The sequence below is a fragment of the Tenrec ecaudatus genome, chromosome 6, assembly GCF_050624435.1.
Source record: "Tenrec ecaudatus isolate mTenEca1 chromosome 6, mTenEca1.hap1, whole genome shotgun sequence".
NCBI lineage: Eukaryota > Metazoa > Chordata > Mammalia > Afrosoricida > Tenrecidae > Tenrec > Tenrec ecaudatus.
This window is the reverse complement of record NC_134535.1, coordinates 9133777-9154528: the sequence shown is the minus strand read 5'-3', so window position 1 is coordinate 9154528 and position 20752 is coordinate 9133777. Positions and strand designations below refer to the sequence as shown.

Here is a 20752-nt window from a genome sequence, read left to right as displayed (position 1 = left end):
CTGGGCCTGTGCCATGCCCACCACCGTTAGGCATGAGCCTGCTTGTGGCGGCCACCGTGGCTGCGATCTGTGAGTCTTCCTCTCCTTTTCGCGGACCCTCAATCTCACCAAGCCTGGTGTCCTTTGCTCCAGGGGCGCGTCCCTCCTCAGAACAGCGGTGACAAAGCCCCACCACCCTTGGTTCTAAGGCCCATTCTAGCTCCACCTTCTCTAAGCCGGTCTTGCTTGTTCTTCTGGGCGCCCGTGGGACTTCCAGTGTCCACCACCACCATCATGCAAATGCATCGCATCACATCTTCTCTGGCCTGCCTTATTCATTCTGCCACTTGAAGGCTTCGGGAGAAACAGGTCAGCTCAGAGTCACTAAATTTAAAAACAAGTCCTGCACACAAATGGATGTCACAGCGTGGAAGTGCAATGTAGGGAGACCAGTCAAGTTTATAAGCCAGGGAATGGTGATGGTGTCAGCGAGTGCGTGTGAGAAGGGGCATGAGAGGCTTCACATGCAATGACTTCAATTTCTGAAAGAATATAAGCTGCAGATTGACTATTTTACTGAACAATGGGTAAATAAAATATGGCCGAGATCAAGGACGGTGCAGGGAGCAGGCAAGTCCATGCCGCACTCACAGAGCAACACAAGGACACATGAGCAAGGCCCGCAGGGTTTGGAAGCTTCACTTTATTACGTCACCAGAAGTCACCACCTTCACTTGGCTCACCACAAATGGACGAGTGTCACACACAGGGGGGCCACTGCCACTGGATTCACTCTGGAGACAGCACGAGGTGGCGGAGTCTAGAGCGGGGGGTGCCCAGGAGGAGGCGCCCTTCACTGCACACACACACACATATATTTGTGGAGCCTTATATTATACATCTTATATATAGAAAATATATATATTTATACTATACACAGGCAGTAACGCTGCGGGGGGGCCCGGAGTGACCAGGCAAGGGCTGTGGGCACCTGGGGATGGGGATGTCAGGTCAGGGGCAGCGCTGGGAGATGGCCAGCCCAGTCCATCCTCCCACAAACTCATGGGAGGCATGTACCCCTTAATGCTCCTAGGAAAATCGAAGGGGTCTTGGGCTAGGTTAGGAGGGTCCCCAAGGAGTGACAAGTGGAAGGGTTTCATTACATGGGGGAAGCCTGGGCCCCCAAGAGTCTTTGGAGGCCCAGAATCACCAGGGGGAATGGAATGGGGACCTGATACTGGCTTCTGGGAAGGGGCCTTTCAATTGGGACACCCCACCTAGAGCTGGGCAGGGGCACACAGACAAGGAGGTCTAGAGTTGAAGGAGACTTGCCCCCTGAGCCCCCAGCTCAGTGACCTTGGGCTAGTCTCTGCCCATCCCCCCAGCCTCCAGCATCATTAAGGGCCCTTGCATGGTATCCAGGTATTCCGTGCCTCCTCTTGTGCTTGGTGGGGATGGGACCCAGACTCTGCAGGGTGAGGCTGCAGTGGGCCCTTCTTCCAGGAAAGGCTTGGGAGCAGGGAAGAGGCAGAGAGGGCAGCGGGAAGGGCGAGGAGACAGGCTCTGAGCTTGAGGCTCTGAGGACATGTACTCAGTTAAATATTCCAGAAGACCAGTCAGGTGTGCTGGGCCCCATTCAAACCTTGTCCGTCTCCACGTGGCTGGTCCCTGCCAGTGGCTAGCCAGGGTGGGAGCCAGATGTAGGGGGGAGTATCTAGGTGGTGCCCTGTTGGTACTTCCCTCACTCCTGGCAAGGAGGCAGGGTCTTGCCGTCTTTTCCAGTCTTGGCGTGGGGGTGCGAGAGGGCCTGTAATAAACATGCATGGACTGGACGAATCTAATAGGCATCCTGTCCTACAGCCCCATGACAAGGGAGCAGCCGGGGGAGCCTGCAGAGGACCTGATCTGTACACGGCTAGCTGGTGCCCAGGGGCAGCGGGTGGGCAGCACCCTGGAGGCTCCTCCTGCCCTTGGGAAAGGGCGGTGGGGCATGAGCAAGAGAGGAACGCAGAGCCTCCCTGCCAGCGATGGGCCACGCCCACCCAAACAGCACTGGTTCCCAAAGGGATCTGATTCAGAGGTCACTGCTGAGGCCGGTGGCCCCCGGGGTCACCTGGGGAACAGAGTCCCTTCCCCAGACCTAACAGAGGGTGGTCACCCACGATGCGCTGCCCCTTGGCTATTGGAGGCCCTGCTGCCTTTGGGCCTGGAATCGGACTGAATTCAGATACACACTCCCCAGCTCCCTCACTCCACCAGCTCCCCGCTCCTGTAAGAGGTTCCCCAAGTCCCTTGCCTGCGCTCTGTGCCCTCCTGTCACCTGCAGTGGAATCTGGGCAGTTGCTCAGTGTTCCTTGAGGGCAGGGACCATGCCCGCCCACAGTCCAGGTCCCCAGAGCACACTGCCTGCCTGGTGAGATGAGCAGGGGCGTAGCTAGGCCCTGCCTCTCAGGGTTCTTGTTAGAGAAAAGGATGGAAAAAACCCTGGGATCTCCCCAGGGGCTCGCGCACAGCCCCAAGGGCACCCGGAGGCCGAGTGTGGACCCTGGATGGACAGGAGAGGCCCTCGGCTCTCCCAGTGACTGGCCACACAGCCCCCTCACACCTTCCCCAATCTGGGTCTCCCCATCCCCCCAGGCTCAACCCAGAGACCACCTGAGCAAGAAGCCCTCCCGCTGCCACCGGAAACCTCCTCATCCTCTTTGTGCCTTTTGGGGACCCACAGCCATGACCCCACCGAACCTCTGACACGCAGGGACTCCCTACCCAAGTCATCCCAGCTGGCACGTGGGGATGCAGATGCTCAAGCCAGCCCCAGGGGCCTCTGGGAGCAAGGAAGGGCCTCACTGTCCTTGGCTGCCCCACCCCCCACATCCTGGCTGACCCCAGATGGAAGCTAAGAAGGCAGTTCCAGATCAGGGGACCACCAGGAAGGCCATCAGGGTGGGAGTTGGGCACCTGTGGGGGACACCAGTTCAGCCTCCTCTTCCTGAGCTTCCTCAGCCCCGTAGCCCCCAGGTTAGCACTCCTCATGCCCAGCCAGACAAGGAGACACTGCTGTTGTTCCAAGGCCACCAAGGGGGTGGGGCCAAGGGGGGCGGAGGTGGGAGCTGAGCCCCCAGACTACCCAGACTTCCATGGGATAGGAGGACAAAGAGCGACTCACAGGGAAACAGGCAGACGGGAAGGGGGCCTCTCAGCTCACCACCTCTGGAGGGTGGCCAAGGGCAAGAGGGGCTGCTGGGGGTTGGGGGTGGGGTCCTGTGGGGCCTTGCTTGTCGTAGAGTCAGTATCTTATAGAGCTCCCAACAGCTGCCCCGGCTGAGTGGTCGGGGGAGACCAGCGCCCTGCAGTGTGATCCCTGGGATCAGCTCCACAATCCCGATGGCTGCCTGAGTGACCCTGGCCTCCCCAAGCCTCCGTGTCAGCCCTATCACAGAGTGGAGAAGCCCCCTCCCACCCCCAGCTCTCCTCAGGATATTGTGAGAATCCAGAGGGCTCTGCAGGTGAAAGCCCCCTGTGCCCAGTGGGGTTTGCACTCACCGCGAGGCCGAGCTGAACCAAACCCTCCCAGTATCCTATTCTGACCTCAGGAGCCATCCACGCCCTCTCCTTCTCTCCCCTTCCCGCTCTGGGTCACTTGTGTCTCCTTCCCCACCTGGGCCGGACACACAGGAGGTGCTCAGGAATGCACACTGGCATTATGAACGAGCATACCAATACCCCTTGCTGCCCCCCAGGCCCAAGCTGGGCATAGACCCCTTCACACACAGGTGCGCACACACACAGACAGGCCTCTTTGCCTTGCTGCCCCTGCCCCACCTGGGACTAGGTGGCACAGCTGAGGCTGACATGGCACTGGGCAGGGGGTCCTGGGGGGGAGCAAGGGGCTGGGGTGTGGGGGGCAGGGCAGGCAGGGGCAGGTGGTCACTACGGCTCAGTAGCCCTGTGACTGGTAGCCCTGGGGCTCTGGGTCGAAGACGCTGGCAGGCTGCTGGTAGGTGCCACCCATGCCGGCGGGATCCGGCCCGGCGCTGGGCTCCACGTAGGGGGCGTAAGGCACGCCCGAGTCCTGGCTGGGGTCCATGTAGTCCTGGGAGAAGAGGGCCGAGTCGGCGCCAATCTTGTACCGCTTGAAGGCCAGGAAGGCCTGGCCCGCCTGAGAGGGGCGGTGGGGCGAGGGCAGGGAAGTTAGGGAGAGATAGACAAGAAGGCTAGGTTAGTAGAGGTGAGTGCACAGGACATGGGGTTAAAGGGCCTCAGAGCACCAGGGAGGAGTCCAAGGGGGAGGGGGGCAAGAGAGAAGACTGTCTTGCAGCAGCCTAGGGGCTCAGACACACTGGGCTACCAAACATGCTAGGCCCTCCACTGCAGAGAGCTGGCATGGCCCAAAGGAACATGCTAGACCTTCCATCATGGCGTGCTGATATGGCCCAAGGCAGCATCTGCCCCAAACTCTGTTTTCAGCAGTGTTGGTTGAACAGGAAAATAAAGAGCTTCTTGGTGGGCAAGAACTCTTGGCCTTGCCCCCAAAGCCATCACATTCTTCTGGGCCTCTCTTGCTGTGTCTGGTCAGGTGTCAAAATCCTGGCCAATGGGGAGGACCATGTACTTCAGTTCACCCTCCAGGGAAGTGCTGGGAATACAGGCATGATGGCTGGCGCACTGCCAGCCACGCTGGACCACGAGGCCACAGGTCTAGTTGGAGAGGTGGGAGAGGCCGGGTTGCTACGTCAACCTGCCCCAGACCAAAGTCGCCGCGTTCAAGTCACTGGGATTTAGGACGGCCACCACTTGTGACCAACTGTGAGTCCTTCTGAAATACCGGTCAGAGGAACGTGGGGAGGCATGTTAACCAGCGTGAAGCCGGTTTCAGAAGCAGGACATGTCCTACGCTTGGCCTGGCTTCTTCGTGTGTGCTGGGAATGGCCAGACTATGGAGAGCAACGGTTCACCAGCGTTCTCCAGCCTCAGATACCCTGTTTCCCAGAACCCCATTTAAGAAGGGCTTGCCTCCAGCATCCAGGCACCAGTTGGGAATTCTTTTGTGATGAAAGCAACCGCTTTGTTATGAAGGCCAATGACAGGAACCACACTGAGCATGGGAAGGAGTCACTGTCCTTAATACGAAGCATCATACAAATAGCCGACAGGTTTACGGCCACAGCCTTTCCCGGGACTTCACAGCCCAAGGAAATCAGCCTGCGGTGGGAAAGGCGGGGCCCAGAGAAGGGCGGGGCCACAGCAGCCAGCTGGTGTCGGAGCTCACACCTGGATGTGGGGGTCCTGCCCTTCCCTGGCCAGGGCCCTCCCTGTCTCCCTTCCTACGGTCAGTTTCCCAACGAGGGGCAGTCTGTCCTTCCTGGGAAGCCAGGCCGAGTGTGGGCCTCCTGGGTTTTTCCACTAGCTTGACATGTGGTCCCAGCTGCTGGGAATTGGGGGAGGCAGTGAGCTCCAGGGCAGAGGCCAGGCCAAAGGCATCTCAGGCTGTCTGTGAGCGCACGGAGCATGCAGGGAAGGGATGAAAGGTCTATGACTCACTTTTCCCAGGAGCTCCTGGGTCCCCTGTTTGGGCTGGATCCTGGTTGACCTCTGTGGCTCCTCGCAGGGGAGGTACCACAGCACCTGGGCCATCTTGGCCATCCAGCTCAAGGGCCCCTCAGACAGGAGGCCTGCTTCCCACAGAGCAGGCAGTCTTTAGTAGCAGTCTGTGCTTGTATGCTTCCACTGCTGGGGAACTCACTGCCTGTGTGCTCAGCAAAGCTGAGGAGTTGGTCTCGGGGCCCTTTTCTGTTCCTCAACTTGTGCTTGGGCAGCTGAGGCCCCTGATGAGGGAACCTGTGCAGAACTGGGGACCAGAGTCCTCTGGAAGAACAGGGATTCCCCACATGAGAATCACCCCAGAACAGATTATGGAGGCTCCCCTGTCTCTCTGCAGTGAATGGGTGGATGTGGAAGGAAGGATGGATAGACGAATAGGTGGAAGGGTGGATGGATGGACAGATAAATAGGTAGAAGGATGGATGGCTGAATAGAGAGGGACGGTGGAAGGGCGGTTGGCTGGATGGGTGAATAGGTGGATGGATGGACAGACGGATGGGTGAACAAAAGAGCTGACATTTATTGAGCATTCCTGAGCTGAGCCATGTGCCAGGCCTTGCTTCGTCCTCACCACCCCCACTCCCAGTAGGTCTGAAGCTGGGGAGGTGCACAGGGTTGCTCAGGGCCCCCCAGCACGGGCAGCAGCGTGGCTCCGGGGCTCCTCTCTTGGCAGCCCGTCACCGGAGAACGGAGGCTGTGAAACCCTCCTTGGGACCATCACAGAATGCCCCTAGCTCTGCCACTGGGCTCTCTGACTCTCCTGGGAGCCTGGGCGTCGAGTCTCCCTTCAACCCTCTTCATAGCCTCTCCCCTCTTGGGAGACTTGGCAGGCCAGGGCCCCCTTCACCAGCCTGGGCCCTCCTGGGCCCGGGACCCCATGTGATCCACCACAGGGCACACGCCGGCTGCTCAATAAATGTTTACTAAACGAACAAACAAACACAAGGAGAAGGAGGCAGCAATGAAGACAGGGCCGCCAAGACAGGCCTCCAGCCGGGGTGTCTGGGGCACTAGGGCCGCCCCCGCAAATGGCCCTGGAGGGGACACCGGCCCCGGCCTAAGGCTGGGCAGCGGCGGGAAACAGCGTGCTGTACTCCTCCTGGTAGGAGAGGTCCTTGAATCGCCGCACGGCCAGGGCTGCGCTCAGGCTCTGCCGGGAGAGAGCGGGGTGGGGCGACGGGACCGCCGCCGAGGGGGGCGTCAGGGGGCGGGGCAGGCGCCTGTCATTCAAGGCCCTGAGACCCACCCCGGGAATATGGTGTCCAATCACTCCCCAGCTTGGGAGTCAGTGCCACGAGCACCGGGGAGGGGTGGGGGCGGGCACCGCTCTCAGCATCCTCCAGCGGGGGACTGGGCGGGACCTTCTCAGGGTGTGGTCCGCTGGGGTCACCTGGTTCTTCCCACCCATGCTTGAGGGCATATGGTGGAGGCGTAGATCATAACTGAACCACCTGGCGTGCCCGATTGTCTAGCTCCTAAGAAGGTATTAGGTGACGGGGTGACAGAGGGAAATAGATATCTAGGGTAAGGTGACCAGACGTCCTGCTTTCTTTTTTTTTTAACAATTTGTCCAGGGGCGTTTAAAAAAGCCCCGATTTTTGGAAAGAATGCACGACAAGCTAGGGTACACGGTTTTCGGCTGCCATGTGGCTATTTCGCCAGGATATGAGTTTCATCAATGGTGTCCCGCTTTACCAATGTTAAAATCTGGTCACCTTACTCTAGGGGCTTCCATGGAGAGAAATAAGCCCTCCTGGGTGGGAGGAAGAGGCAGGGTCTGAGGGTGGGAGTCAGGTGGGATGGGCAACACCGCAAAGGCTAGACCCAGCCAGCAGGCGGGGCCGGCAGCCAGCAGCGGTGTGGCTGCAGAGGTGGGCTCTGTGCCAGCAGGCTCCTCTGACTTTTCATGGGAACACAGTGCCAGAGATCAGATTTCACACAGCAATTCACATTTCTGGCTTCTCTGTCCACCTGTCCCCCAGTTCCTGGTGCTCTACCTGGATGGTTAAGACACTGGCCTGTCCCACCTACCCACCTGCCTAGTCTGAGCCTGTGACCTGCACTCACCCCAAACCAACCTCCCCTGGGTTACAGATGCAAACACGGAGGCCACCTCACTCCAGGGCATGAGCTCCTTTCCAGCCTGGAATCCCCAGGGAGGCCAGACCTCCCTCAAAAATTCATCCCCCTGCCACAAAGACTTACAGTGACCCTGTAGGATAGGGTAGAATTGCTCCCTGGGGTTCCTGAAGCTGTACATCTCTCTATGGGGGCAGACAGCCTCATCTTCACCCCTGGAGCGGCTGGTGGAATTGAACCGCCAACCTTGTGGTTAGCAGCCCATTGTAAAAGAAGATCATAAATACCAACCACTTGGGGTGGTTTTGGGTGTCCACAGCCCACAGGAAGTGGGCACCCTGCTCTGTAGTGAAGCAGGGTCTGCCGTCACTGCAAGGCTGTCCTTGTGAGCAGTGATCTCCTTCCCAGGGCAGGCACCCCAGACCAGGCATCCTGCGGTGACCTGCCCACCACACGGGCAGATGGATGAAGAAGGGTGTAAGGGGACAGCTTCCTGCCCAGGCCCTTGACCAGAGGCGGCTGGGCAGCTACACTCACCCAGGTGATGATGGAGAAGAAGGAGAAGGCGATGGCCGCCCGGGCCGCATCCGTCCTTTCGTTCAGAGGATTGTCCTCGGGCTTGGAGACCTGCCACTGGTTGGCCAGGTAGCAGAAGCCCACAAACCAGAGAAAGGCCCACAAGACTGGGGTGTCCATAGTGCCATGCGTGCCGACCGAGGTGGGATGGGGAGGGGGTGTCGAGGTTGGAGGGGGAGGCATGGGACCGGGAGAAGTCCAGAGTAGGTCCCCGCCCAGAGGAGAGGCCAAGGAGGGGGTAAGAGGGGACATCAGTGAGGTGCAAGAGACACCGGAGGGGCCATGCAGTGAGGGAGGAAGAAGAAGAGAAAGAGAAGGGCCAGTTAGCTGAGGCTTCAGCTCACCTACCCTGCTAGACTAGACTGCAGAACCCCCGGAGGTGGAGGGAGGGGCAGCTCAACCTGGGGCCCTGGGCCGTGACTCTAGGTTCTCCGGTTTTAACACATGTGTGTGTATGTGGGGGGAAGGGGAGACATATTAATAGTGGGAGTGTTTGCTCTTCCTGTGAGTAACTAAGGCCCACCCACCCAGCTAGGGCCAGAGCTACTCCAGGGCCCTGTTCACCTCCCAGAGGCCCTGGGGCGCCATGGGACACAGCTCTGTGACCTACAGAGAGACGGCTGCCAGGCTGAGGCCCAGAGGACAAGCTTGCCCCAACCATGGGGTAGTGGCGCCTGCTCCCACCCATCAGGCAGGAGGGGCTCAGGCCAGTGATGGAATAACCTCACAGACATGGCTTGGGGTTCTGCTCTGTCCAACTGGAAGGAATTGGCAGAGACCCAGCCCCTCATTGGCAACAGGGGGCTGAGGGGCAATGTGCCCAGACCTGGACAGACACCCCAAGTCCTGACAGCTCCACCGACACCAGACATCTAGCAGTGATTCCTGGGGAGCTCACGGGGGCAGAGAGCAAGAAGCCCGTCCATCCAAGGCTGCTTCTGGAGGGCACAAATCAGCCCCAAGCTCTGCCCGAACCCCTAGGGTGTGTGCCAGTGTATTCATGGAAGACCACCAGAAAAGGACATAGAGCCCAGGGGAACCAGGCACTGCCCCTGAATGTGGCACAGGTCCAATTCCACTATGCACTTTGCCCCTGCACCCCATGAAGCCAGGAGCTATTGTGGGGTCTGTATTCCTGCCTGGTCCCACCCATCCCTGAAGCTTGTCTGTGGCCAGCCATGCAACCCGAGTCTGTCCCTGCACCCACCTCCCAGGGGTGGAAGTGTGAGGACTGGCAGATCCCACCCCCAGCTGTGGGGATGCCCGCCTGCTGGGTGGGGTCTCACCCGAGACGCCGATGTCAGACAGGACGGCCTTCTTGCGATCCTTGACACTGCTAATCTGGGGGAAGTACACGTCCAGGGCCAGGTAGAACATGCAGGTGAGGAAAGCCAGCACGCCCACTGTCACCCCGTATCTGCAGGCGCTGGGGTTGCGATTGTAGATGCAGAACTCCTCGCCCTTGGAGACGCTGTTGAGGTAGCCCTCGTTCACGATGGAGCCAAACACCACGATGGAGAAGACCTGGGGGCAGGGAGCAGGGTGAGACAGGACGGGGTGCCAGGCCTGCCTGCCCGGGGCTCTCCACCCTGGACAGCAGCAGGTAGGTGTGTCATTGTGCAGGGGTAGAGAGTGAGAGAAAGAGACAGACAGACAATGGATTCCTTCCTCTTCCCTAGGAACCAAAGACTTGCCAAACCCATGGTCAGTGAGTTGATGGCGACTCGTGGTGGCACCCAAAGAGCAGCAAACAACAAGAAAATCACTTATTTTCACGAATGCCACCCTCTTGTGGTATTTCTGTGGCAGAAGCACATGAAAACTCACTTGGCCTCCTGGCGTTTGCTTCTGTGTGCAGACTCCCCTGGAGTGAGGGTTGGGCCCACTGCCTTGCTTCGCACAGAGCACGGTGCACGTGACCCGATATCACTTAAGATGAGGTTACAAAGAGACCGTGGCTTCCCGCTGGCTGGCCTGCCTCGCCTCCTCCTCTCCCTCGGTCAGTCTGATGGAGGCCAGCTGGTGGAGCCCGCCTTCCTAGAAAAGCCTGAAGACCTGTTTCTCCACTAGCCCTGTGGAGCGGAGTTCTACTTGGACATATGTGAGGCAGGCTCCTGGACAGCAATGGGCGAGGCCCATGTGGCAAGGAACTGAGCCTGCCGGGCAGGAAATGTGCCAGCCACCACACAGGTGAGCTTGGATGTGCACCTGCCCGCAGGGGAGCTTGCGGATGAGACCTCAGCCCTGACACCTTGACTGCATCCTGTGAGAGACCTACACGCAGACTCCTGGCTCATAGGAATAAAGGGGCATTAATGCATGCTATTCCAAAGCCACTGAGTCTTGAGGTAATTTGTTACCCAGCAATCGATCACAAGAGCCCTAGAGCCCTGGTAGTACAGTGGGTTGTGCACTGAGTTGCTGATTGTAAGATCAGCAGTTCAAAACTACCAGCTGCTCCGAGGGAGAAAGATTAGGCTTTCTGCTCCCATACAGCATTACAACCTCGGAAACCCAGAGTGCGCCGCTGTCCTGTAGGGTTGCTGTGTCAGAATGGACTCCCCAGCAACGAACTGTTGTTTTCCCCAAAGACAATGAATAGCACTGAGCACACGAGGCAGCTGAGGTCCAGGTGGTGGCTAACGTTCCCAGAGTCCCACGCCCCCGTCCTAGCCTTTTCCTTGTTCCTCTCTTCACTGGAGATGCGAGGCTGCTTGGAGGTTTAAGGACATGGTTTCACGGGACACCCCAACTAATTGGCCTGATAACATGCTTAGTGTTTCTGGTCTACCTCCTGGTCCCTTGCATGATGCCTGGGGTCCTAAAAGCTTGCAGGTGGGTATCCAAAGCACAGTCATTGGGTCTCCAGCTGCCTGGAACAAGGCAGGAAGGAGAGCCAGGAATCGGAGCAGAAAATGGAATGGGTGGCTCACTGCCTCCAGGAACAGGTGCCTCCTTTGCCACGAGACCAGAAGAACTGAAGGGTGCCAGGCTACCACCCCCGCGCATTTTGACCAAAGACACTTTAGGAGGCTCCTGATCAAGACAGGGATGGTGCAGAACAGACTTCCAAAGTCTCATGGAATCTAGACTTTCTGGTGCCACAGCGGCTGGGAGAACCCCTGAAACTTCTGCCATGAGATAAACGTTAAACCTTCAACCAGAAATCTCCCCTGGCGTCTTCGTGAAACCAAACGACAGTAGCTTACCTGGGAAAGGAAGCCTGCACTGAGCGTTGTGCTCTTTTAAGATCAGTCTAACAATGGACAACTACAGCCGGAAAGATGAGCTAGGAGCTGTAGGGGATCGTGAGCCTCAGTTCTTGGGGGAGGAACACCCCTGACAAGGAGGGCGAGCATGGTGGTACAAGTCAGTGTCATCCTTGTCACCAGGTGGTGGAGACTGTGGAGCTGGAGTCTGCTCTGCTGCGCGCTCACCTGGTCTCCACAATGCTCACAAAAGAAAAACAAGAAGACGGGTCCGGGGGAGGACACCCAGGCCTGTGGGGCCACAGTCAAAAGGCGGGACCTCCAGAGTGGCTGGGGGCTGGGGGGAGTAGAGATTTCTGTTATCCAGATTCTGCATCGCTGGCCTTCCCACCTTTGTCTGCAGACACCATTATTTCAGTCCAACCCAGACGTCCCTCCCACAGCACACACTGGGAGGGGCAGTGGCTGCAGAGTGGGTGTGGGGAAAGCACGGGAGAGGCATTGTTCTACTCCCGTGAAGCCTCCGTCTCAGAAACCCACGGAGGCAGTTCAGCTCTGTCCTGCGGGGTCGCCCCGAGCCCGAACAGACTTGATGGCAGGGAGTTTCCAACAAAGGATTACAGCCAGGGCTAGAATCCGCTGGGGCGGCCCTGCCTCGCAGGCAGGCACCGGACCACATGCCAGACTCGTGTGAGTGGAAAAATCCAAGTTTTCTTTTTCCCATAGGTTCCCACCTTACACCTATGCCTATTTATCTTTATCACACCTCCTAAAAATGCCACTACATAGGTCTGATAATGTGCAGGACATACTGACACAGCAGTTACCCATAGGAAACGTCGTGTACGTCTACATTTGATGGGCGGATTGGCTCAAAGCCTTTTCCAGGAAGTGCATGATGGAAGGTCTGGAGACCTGCAGGGCACAGGGTTAAGAGGGATTCTGAGGCAGGGTCCTGGTTCAGCGCCCTGGCCTGGGGTGGGGCAGCAGCTGGAAACGCACCTGTGCCCTCAGACCCGACAGGACCCCCCTGGCTCACACCTCTGTCCCGCCACAGGCTCCCATCCTCATGGTCGCCCGATAGAGCAGAGGAAACTGCATTGTCCCCAGGTGCGCGACAGCACAGCTGAACAGAGAGCAAGAACGAGAAGGTGGCACTAGGTTGCTATGAGGGCCTGACCTTGAACCCCAATCTCCTGGTTCCCTTTCCTTGTTTTAATTCTTTCTTGGCTCTTTCTCTTCCCTTTCCTGATTCTCCTTCTATCCAACTCCTTTTTCTTTACTAGTCTCTTCTTCTCTTGGGTGGCAGTTACATAATCTGCTGTCAACTTGCGAAGGGGTGGAGTCTAGCCTGTGGGTCAGGTTGCAGCATGATGACCTCATCTGGAGGCTGGAAGGAGATAAATAGCTCACTGGAGGGCAGACACACTCTCTCTCTCTGCTTCATCCTCCTGATGACCAGGCAGATGTGCTAGGCTGATGCAGCCAGAGCCCTGGGCTGGAGGAGCCACGTGGAGACCCAGGCCAGTGCTGGGAGGCTTCCACCACCACCGGATCCACAAGACTTTCCACCTACTGGCCTGTGACCTTCTTCCTGCCTTCGGTGTCACTGCATGTGTTGTGTGAGTCTGAACAGGAATCTATAGATTGGTATCAGACATGTGGGCTAATATCAGATGTATGGACTTGATCTGGGCTGGGATGTTTTCTCAATATACAACTGCTCTTTTACATAAAACTCTTTCTTATACCCGTGACTGTCTCTGGACTGGTTTCTCTGGTCTACTACCCAGACTAACACATCTTGCTTTCCCACATTTCTTAAGTTTGTTTATTATGTTTGCTCTCTGCCCTTTTCCTTTACAATCGTTTTTTTTCTTTAATTTGATTTAGTTGATTAAACTCTTTGTTCTCAGTTGTTTGCCTGTTTTTCCTGCTTGTTCCCCAGCCCCCTTCTTGGCTATTATTTGTTTTTGCTTTATTTTCTCACCCAATGGGAGACAGCAACTGTGTCTATGTGCGCCAGCCACACCCATACCTCCAGCCACACGGATGCCTCCTACTGGGTATGGGCCACTACTCACTGCTAAGCCCTATGATCAATGATAGGTAGCTGGAACACCACCCAAACCTGCACTCAACTGTACCATATGAACAGCAAACGGGGCCATTATACACCCTCACATTGTCTACGACAGTGGTGAAGGTCTCACCAGCACACAATCCCCAATTAACATTCAAATACACCACCGCCACCATGTCTTGGGGACAACAGACAACTTTGTGTCACGCAAAGAAACTAGACAGAAATCACCAATACCAGAAATCACCAATACACAGAGCCAAAAGAAAGTGCAGTGGACCTACCTGACAAGGATTTTTAAAATCCGTAGTTAGACTCCTTCAACAGACTGGGAGAAAGATTGTGAAAGCTGCAGGCGAAATCAAGGAAAACCCAGAAAAGAATGAGAAAATGATCTAAGAGCAAACTGGCAAAATAAACAAAAAAGTAGAAAAACAGCCAACAGAAATCCAGACGATTGCTACTAAGATTTCAGAAACAGGTAAGGCCTTGAAAGAGACTGACGCAGTGAGGTTGGAGGTGCGTCTATCAAGACTGAGCCTGGAGGTGCGTTCACCAAGGATAACAGACGGCTGTGTTTAGGTGCAATGGGACTGCAGTAGGAAACGGGAAAAGACCCACAACAAAAGAGACAACTGGGCAGATCCAGGAAGAACTCCCAACAACAAAGGGCAAGGCTCTGAGAGCCTTGCTGGTGAATTCTACTGGGCTCTCGGAGAGGAGCCGACACCCACTGTACTCCAAACTATTCCAAATACTGAAAAGGTGAGGGACCTCCTGCATTCATTTTATGACTTGAACATAATGTTAGTTCCAAACCAGGCAGATACATCACTTAAAAAAAAAAACAAGATCTTTCATGAGCACAGATGCAAAATTAACAAAATCCTAGTCAATAGAATCCAATAATATCTAATAATTTTTAAAAATCACGTCTTAAGTACTTTGGACACGTCAGGAGAGACCAGCCACTGGAAAAGGGCAGCACATTCGGTAGAGCGGAGGGCCCGCAATGAGTGCGTGCAGCAGCAGGTGCTGGCGAAGAGCATGGACGGCTACCGGACACACCCTGCTGTCTGGGGAGAAGTGCGGCCAGGGGGTTGCCCAGAGGCCAGATGGCAAGACTCCTTACATACTCTGGACATAGTGTGAGGAGAGACCGGTCCCTGGAGGAGGACATCAGGCTTGGACAGTGGAGGGGTAGCGGCAAAGAGGACGGCCCCCAAAGAGATGGACGGACACAGTGACGGCATAGCAGAGAACACCTGGCTGGCACAGGACCTGGCAGTGTCTCCTTCTGGTGTAGGTGGGGTTGCTAAGACAGCATCTAACAACATGGGCAGGTGATTCCACATTAGAAAAGCAACCAATGTGGGAGGGAGGGGGGAAAAAAAAGAGGACCTGATGCAAGGGGCTTAAGTGGAGAGCAAATGCCTTGAGAATGATTGGGGCAGGGAATGTATGGATGTGCTTTATACAATTGATGTATGTATATGTATGGGTTGTGGTAAGAGTTGTATGAGTCCCTAATAAAATGTAAAAGAAGAAAAGAGAAAAAAATGATTAGGGCAAAGACTGTACAGATGTGCTTTATACAATTGATGTATGTATATGTATGAACTGTGAAAAGAATTGTATGAGCCCCAATAAATTGTTAAAATAAAAAAAAGAAAAAAAGAAAAAAAAAAGAAAAGCAACCAATGCATTTATCCCATAAACAAAATGAAGGAAAAAGAACCCTGTAGTCATATAACTGATACAGAAAAGGCATTTGACAAAATCTAACACCCATTCTGGCTAAGACACATTTGACAAAATAAAAGGGAAATTCCTCAACAGAATGAAGGACACACACACACAATCTATGGCCAGCATCGCTCTTAACTGCGAGAAACTGAAAGCATTCTCATTCTGAACAGAGATCAGACCATTCCTATTCAACCAGTCTTACCCAGAGCTAGCAGGGAATAAAGGGAAATTAAAGGCATCCAGACTGACAAAGAAGTAAAACTCTATTTACAGATAATACGATCTTATTAAAACAAACAAACAAAAATCACACCAGAGACTCAGCAAGAAACTTGTCAGAACTAATCGAAAGAGCAAACTGGTAGGGAGTACGATCAACATACAAAATCAGCTGATTCCCTGATGCTAACAAATAGAATTTTGAAAAGAAAAAGATGGAATACTTTGGAAAAAATATGACCAAAGGAACAAAACACCTGTACAAAGAAAACTACAAAACACTACTGTCAGAAATTGAGCTTATGGATGGGAAGACTTAATATTGTGGAAATGTCAACATTACCAAAGGCTATCTACAGATTTAATACAATCTCGCACCAGATTCCAACATCATTCTTAAAAGAGAGGGAAAAACCAATTTTCAACTTTATATGGAAAGGAAAGTGACCCCAGAAGGCAGAGGATGCCTAAAGAAAAAGTAGGAGACCTCTCACTTTCCGATTTCAAAACACAGCCACGCTAGTCAAAACAGCCTGGGACTGGTGCAGTGATGGATGCATAGATTAATGGAACAGAAAGGACCAAAACATATCAGATGAGGAAGAGATGGCCTCTTGAGCAAAAGGTGTTGACAAAACCATGTCTCCATGTGCAGAAGAAGGAAACAGGACCCGTCTCTCACGTCATTAAAAACAAATACATCTCAAGATGGCTCAAAGACTGAAGCTATAAAGATCATCAATGAAAGAATAACGTCAGCAGCCCTCAGCCATGGCATGAGCACACAGTCCAACATAATGAACAACACAAACGACAGAGGACAAAGCAGAGGACTGAGACCTCCTCCTAAGAGAGCCCACTGACTGGGAAAGTATTTTTGGTCATAACAACCGAACATGGGGCTCCTCTTCAAAATTACCCCAAAACTTCAACCCCGCAACAGGAAAGAGAGCAGTAACCCGACGTAAAATGGACAGAGGCACGAACAGGCATCTCATCAAGAAGACATTCACAGGCCTCCAACAGACATGAAGAAGCGGTCGAGACCGTCAGCCGGTTGAGAGATACAAATCCAGACAACGAGTCACCACTCACCCCGGTGTCCATAGCTAAGTTTCAAAAATAAAAACGGAACACCACAAACGCTGGTGAGGCTGCAGAGACTGGCGCTCTCTCTGCAGCCGGCGGGCTGTGCAGTGGTGCGACCACTGTGCACGGGGTTTGGTGCATCCTCAGAAAGTTGGGAGTAACCAGGCCGTGAGGATGGTGTTCCTGAGTAGAGCAGCCAGTCCACAGAGAGAACAACATGGCTGGCCCCACTATGAGACATGATGCCCCTCACTGACTAAGGGCAATACAGGGGACAGCACCGGAGACACAGTGTGGGAATTGCACCTGACCTGATCCCACCACACCAAGGCAAAGCACTGGGGGAGTGCAGTGGAACAGCAAGGGAATGGAGTGGCAAGGTCCCCAGGGAATGCTGAAAGTAGACTTTGGGGCCAGGGTGTGGTGCCCCAACAGACTGGACTGGAAAACGCTCCTAAGGGCCAGCAAACGATCCCTGAACTAACTACAAGCTTTTCTCTTGTGAACTGTTTTGTTCTGTTCTTTTTCAGTGGTTTGTTTTTGTTGTTTTGTTGTCTGGTTGTATACTGTTGCTTTGTTTTCCTCTGTCTTGTTTTCGTGCATGTTAGTGTCTCCACAGGTCTGTCTAAATAAGACAGGCTGGATGAACTATCTGGAGGAAAAACAACAGGACCGACAGTTCCGGGGGGACTTGGGGTGGGGGGGTAGGGGGGGTAAGGAAGTGGTGTTAACAAACACAGGGACAAGGGAACAACATGGGACCCAAAATGGTAGAGAGGGGGGAGTGGCAGGCCTGGCAGGGAATGATCAAGGGTAAGGTTATGTAAAGAAGAGGTATAGCTGTAGCCCAGGTGGGGACGGAGCATGGTAGTAGGGCAGGAGGAAAGTCAAGGGAGATGGAGGAAAGAGCTAGGAGTCAAAGTGCATTTATAGAGGTCTAGACAAAGACATGTACATGCAAATGTACAAATGAGGATGGGGAAATAGATCTATGTGTCTATATTTATAGGTTAAGTATTAAGGTGGCGGAAGGACCTTGGGCCTCTACTCAAACACTCCCTCAATGCATGAATACTTTCTTTTATTAAATTGGAACTCTATGATACTCACTCTCCCGACACAACTGCTGTAGCCAAAAAGGGTGAACAAGTAAATGTGGTGAAGAAAGCTGATGGTGCCCGGCTATCAAAAGAGATAGTGTCTAGGGTCTTAAAGGCTTGAAGGTGAACAAGCGGCCATCTAGCTCAGAAGCAAAAAAGCCCACATGGAAGAAGCACACCAGCCTATGCGATCACGAGGTGCCAAAGGGACCAGGTATAAGGCATCATGCAAAAAAAATAGATATGTATATGTGTGTGTGTGTGTGTGTGTGTGTATATATATATATATATATATATATATATATATATATATATATATATATATACACATGATATTGAATGAAGGGGGAAGTGCAGAGTAGAGACCCAAGGCCCAAGTGTCGGCCACTGGAGATCTCCTCATAGAGGGGTTTAGGAGAGGAGATGGGTCAGTCAGGATGCGAGACAGTACATGAAGAACACAGCTTTCCCCCAGATCCTGGATGCTTCCTCCCCCCAACTACCATGATCCGAATTCTACCTTGCAGGGCTGGATAGGGCAGAGGTTGTACACTGGTACATATGAGGGCTAGAGACACAGGGAATCCAGGGTGGATGATACCTTCAGGACCAAGGGTGTGAGGGGCGATGCTGGGTGAGTGGAGGGTGAGTGGGTTGGAAAGGGGGAACTGATTACAAGGATCCACATGTGACCTCCTCCCTGGGAGATGGACGGCAGAGAAGGGGGGGAAGGGAGACTCCGGATAGGGCAAGATATGACAAAATAACAATGTATAAATTACCAAGGGTACATGAGGGAGGGGGGAGTGGGGAGGGAGGGGAAAAAAAAGAGGACCTGATGCAAAGGGCTTAAGTGGAGAACAAATGCTCTGAGAATGATTGGGGCAGGGAATGTGCAGATATGCTTTATACAATTGATGTATGTATATGTATGGATTGTGATAAGAGTTGTATGAGCCCCTAATAAAATGTTTTTAAAAAATTGGGAGTAGAAATACCGTTAAGACCCAGCAATCCCACGACTTGGACCACCTAGAGCAGCAATTCTCAACCTGGGGTTCGCGATCCCCTTGGGGGGTCAAACGACCCTTTCACAGGAGTCTCCTTCTCCTTAATAGTAGCAAAATGACAGTGATGAAGTAGCAAGGAAAATAATTTGATGGTTGGAGGGTCCCCACAGCACGAGGAGGTGTATGAAAGAAAGGGTGGCGGCATCAGGAAGGTTTAGAACCGCTGGTCTAGAGAAGTAAGAGCGGAGACGCATATGAACACCCATCTTCATCGCAGCACTGCTTACAACAGCAAGAAGATGGAGACACCAGAAGAGTAAGAGTGGATCGATAAACTCTGCTACACACACACAGCGGAATACTGTGAAATGTCATGGAATAACGAGGAATCTGGAAAAACACCTCCCAGCATGGATGGACCTGGAGGCCATGATGCCAAGTGAAAGTAGCCAATCACAAACAGAACAAATGTTGCTGGAAAGCAGTGTGATAGAAAGTCAAAAATAGGGTTTCACACCCAAAGAAACGCTTTGGGGGCTATCAGGGGAAGAGAGGGAGGGAAGCTGTGTGCTGGAGGGTACCCACGTATTGACTTAGGTGACGGAGGAGGGTTAGGGGAAATGATGGCTGCAGGGGAAGACCCTGGGGGGGTGGCAAGAGCAACAGAGGCACATGCCACTGCCTATACAATCGTGCAGTTGTGGGGCTCTGCGAGGACATGCTTGGATTGTGAGCAGGTGTGGGAGGGAGAGTGGGCGTGTATCCACAAATATAGATGTAGGCTTGAAAGAGAATCTGTGTACAGGCACCTGTGGCGCCGTTATATCCATGTATGGGTGTGTGAGGTGGCGGCGGCGCGGACACACTGGGAACAAAGGTTTGAGAATTTCTTCAGACAAAACTAAGCACCATGAGGGACCGGGGGTCAGAACCACAGTCTTGAGGGATGCCAAGGCCAACTGGCATAAAGTGGTTCAAGACAATCTTCTACATCTTACTTGGCTGAGTAGCGACTGGAGTTTTAAAAGCTCAGGAGCAGCCAGCTACTCTCTCTGCCTCTCCCTGTCTGAGAAAGGTTCGTGGAAACAAGGAGTCCATTGTTTCCAACTAACAGACCCCGCATAATCAGTCTCCATGACTCTGGAGCCAGAGAACTAGATAGTGCCCGGCTTTCACTACCAACTTCTCTGAAAAGGATCTCATTAGAAGGCCCTAGAGTGCGAGATAACATAGGAGACCAGCCTTGCTGGTCACAGAGAGGCAGGGGGACCCACACAACTAAGGCCCTTAGTCACCCTCCATGTCTGGAACAGAACTCAGCCCTGTGTAAGACTGAAAGGGCAGCATTTACAGAGAGGGCCAAGAAAAGAGGAATGCAAACCGGAAACACCAGGAGGCAGTGGGCTATGCAGGACTGCCATGGACGAGTTGAAACAACCTATGTTTGAAGTGCTGAATGTTAAGACTGACGACCTGCTCTGTAAACCTTCATCCAATTCACAATGAAAGGTTTAGAAACCAAAACCCAGCCATTGGGAACCTCAGGAACCCAATTCTCCTCTGACAATTCTCTAGCGCCACTCCATGGTTGGTTGTGAATCAGACTGCAGTGCTGGGGTGTGTGTGTGTGTGTGTGTTTCACTGGCTGGTTTTTGGAAGTGGATCTCCAGTCTTCTTTCTTCCCAGTCTGCCTTAGTTGGGAGGTTCTGCATCACAGCAATGTGCTGAGTCTGCATGAATAGTCAGGTGATGGCCAAGCAGCACAGGGACATTTCCTGGCAGCTGAACCAGGTCTCCAGTAGGAAACAAGAATTCTACCCATGAACTGCCCCTTCCCCCAGTAGAAGCTTAACTCACTGCTGCTGAGTCTATTCTGACTGATAGTTTTTCTCTAGGACAGAGTAGAACTGCACCCACCCCATTGTGTTTCCATGACCATAAATCTTTACAGAAGCAGACTGCCTCATCTTTGTCCTGCAGAGTGGCTGGTGGGTTTGAACCACCAACCTTTGTGCCACCAGGGCTCCTTCTTTTGTTGTTAGGTGCCATCGAGTCGGC

At 53.8% G+C, this 20752-nt stretch overlaps 1 protein-coding gene across 3 annotated transcripts in view; it reads right to left on the bottom strand.

Annotated features, from left to right (window-relative positions):
• Positions 1–662: 662 nt before the first annotated feature.
• The window catches only part of SYNGR1 (synaptogyrin 1), a 32094-nt gene continuing 12004 nt past the window's right edge, over positions 663–20752 (bottom strand). Inside the window, exons 2-4 of one of the 3 annotated variants that reach the window (XM_075553595.1) lie at positions 9522–9759; positions 8197–8342; positions 663–4138 (exon numbers count right to left, since the gene is read on the bottom strand). In XM_075553595.1, the coding sequence (XP_075409710.1) occupies positions 3917–4138; positions 8197–8342; positions 9522–9759 (606 nt within the window). In that variant the 3' untranslated portion in view covers positions 663–3916. Of the gene's footprint in view, positions 4139–6483; positions 6731–8196; positions 8343–9521; positions 9760–20752 lie in introns of those variants that run through there. The other 2 variants (XM_075553596.1, XM_075553597.1) reach the window with 2 other exon arrangements.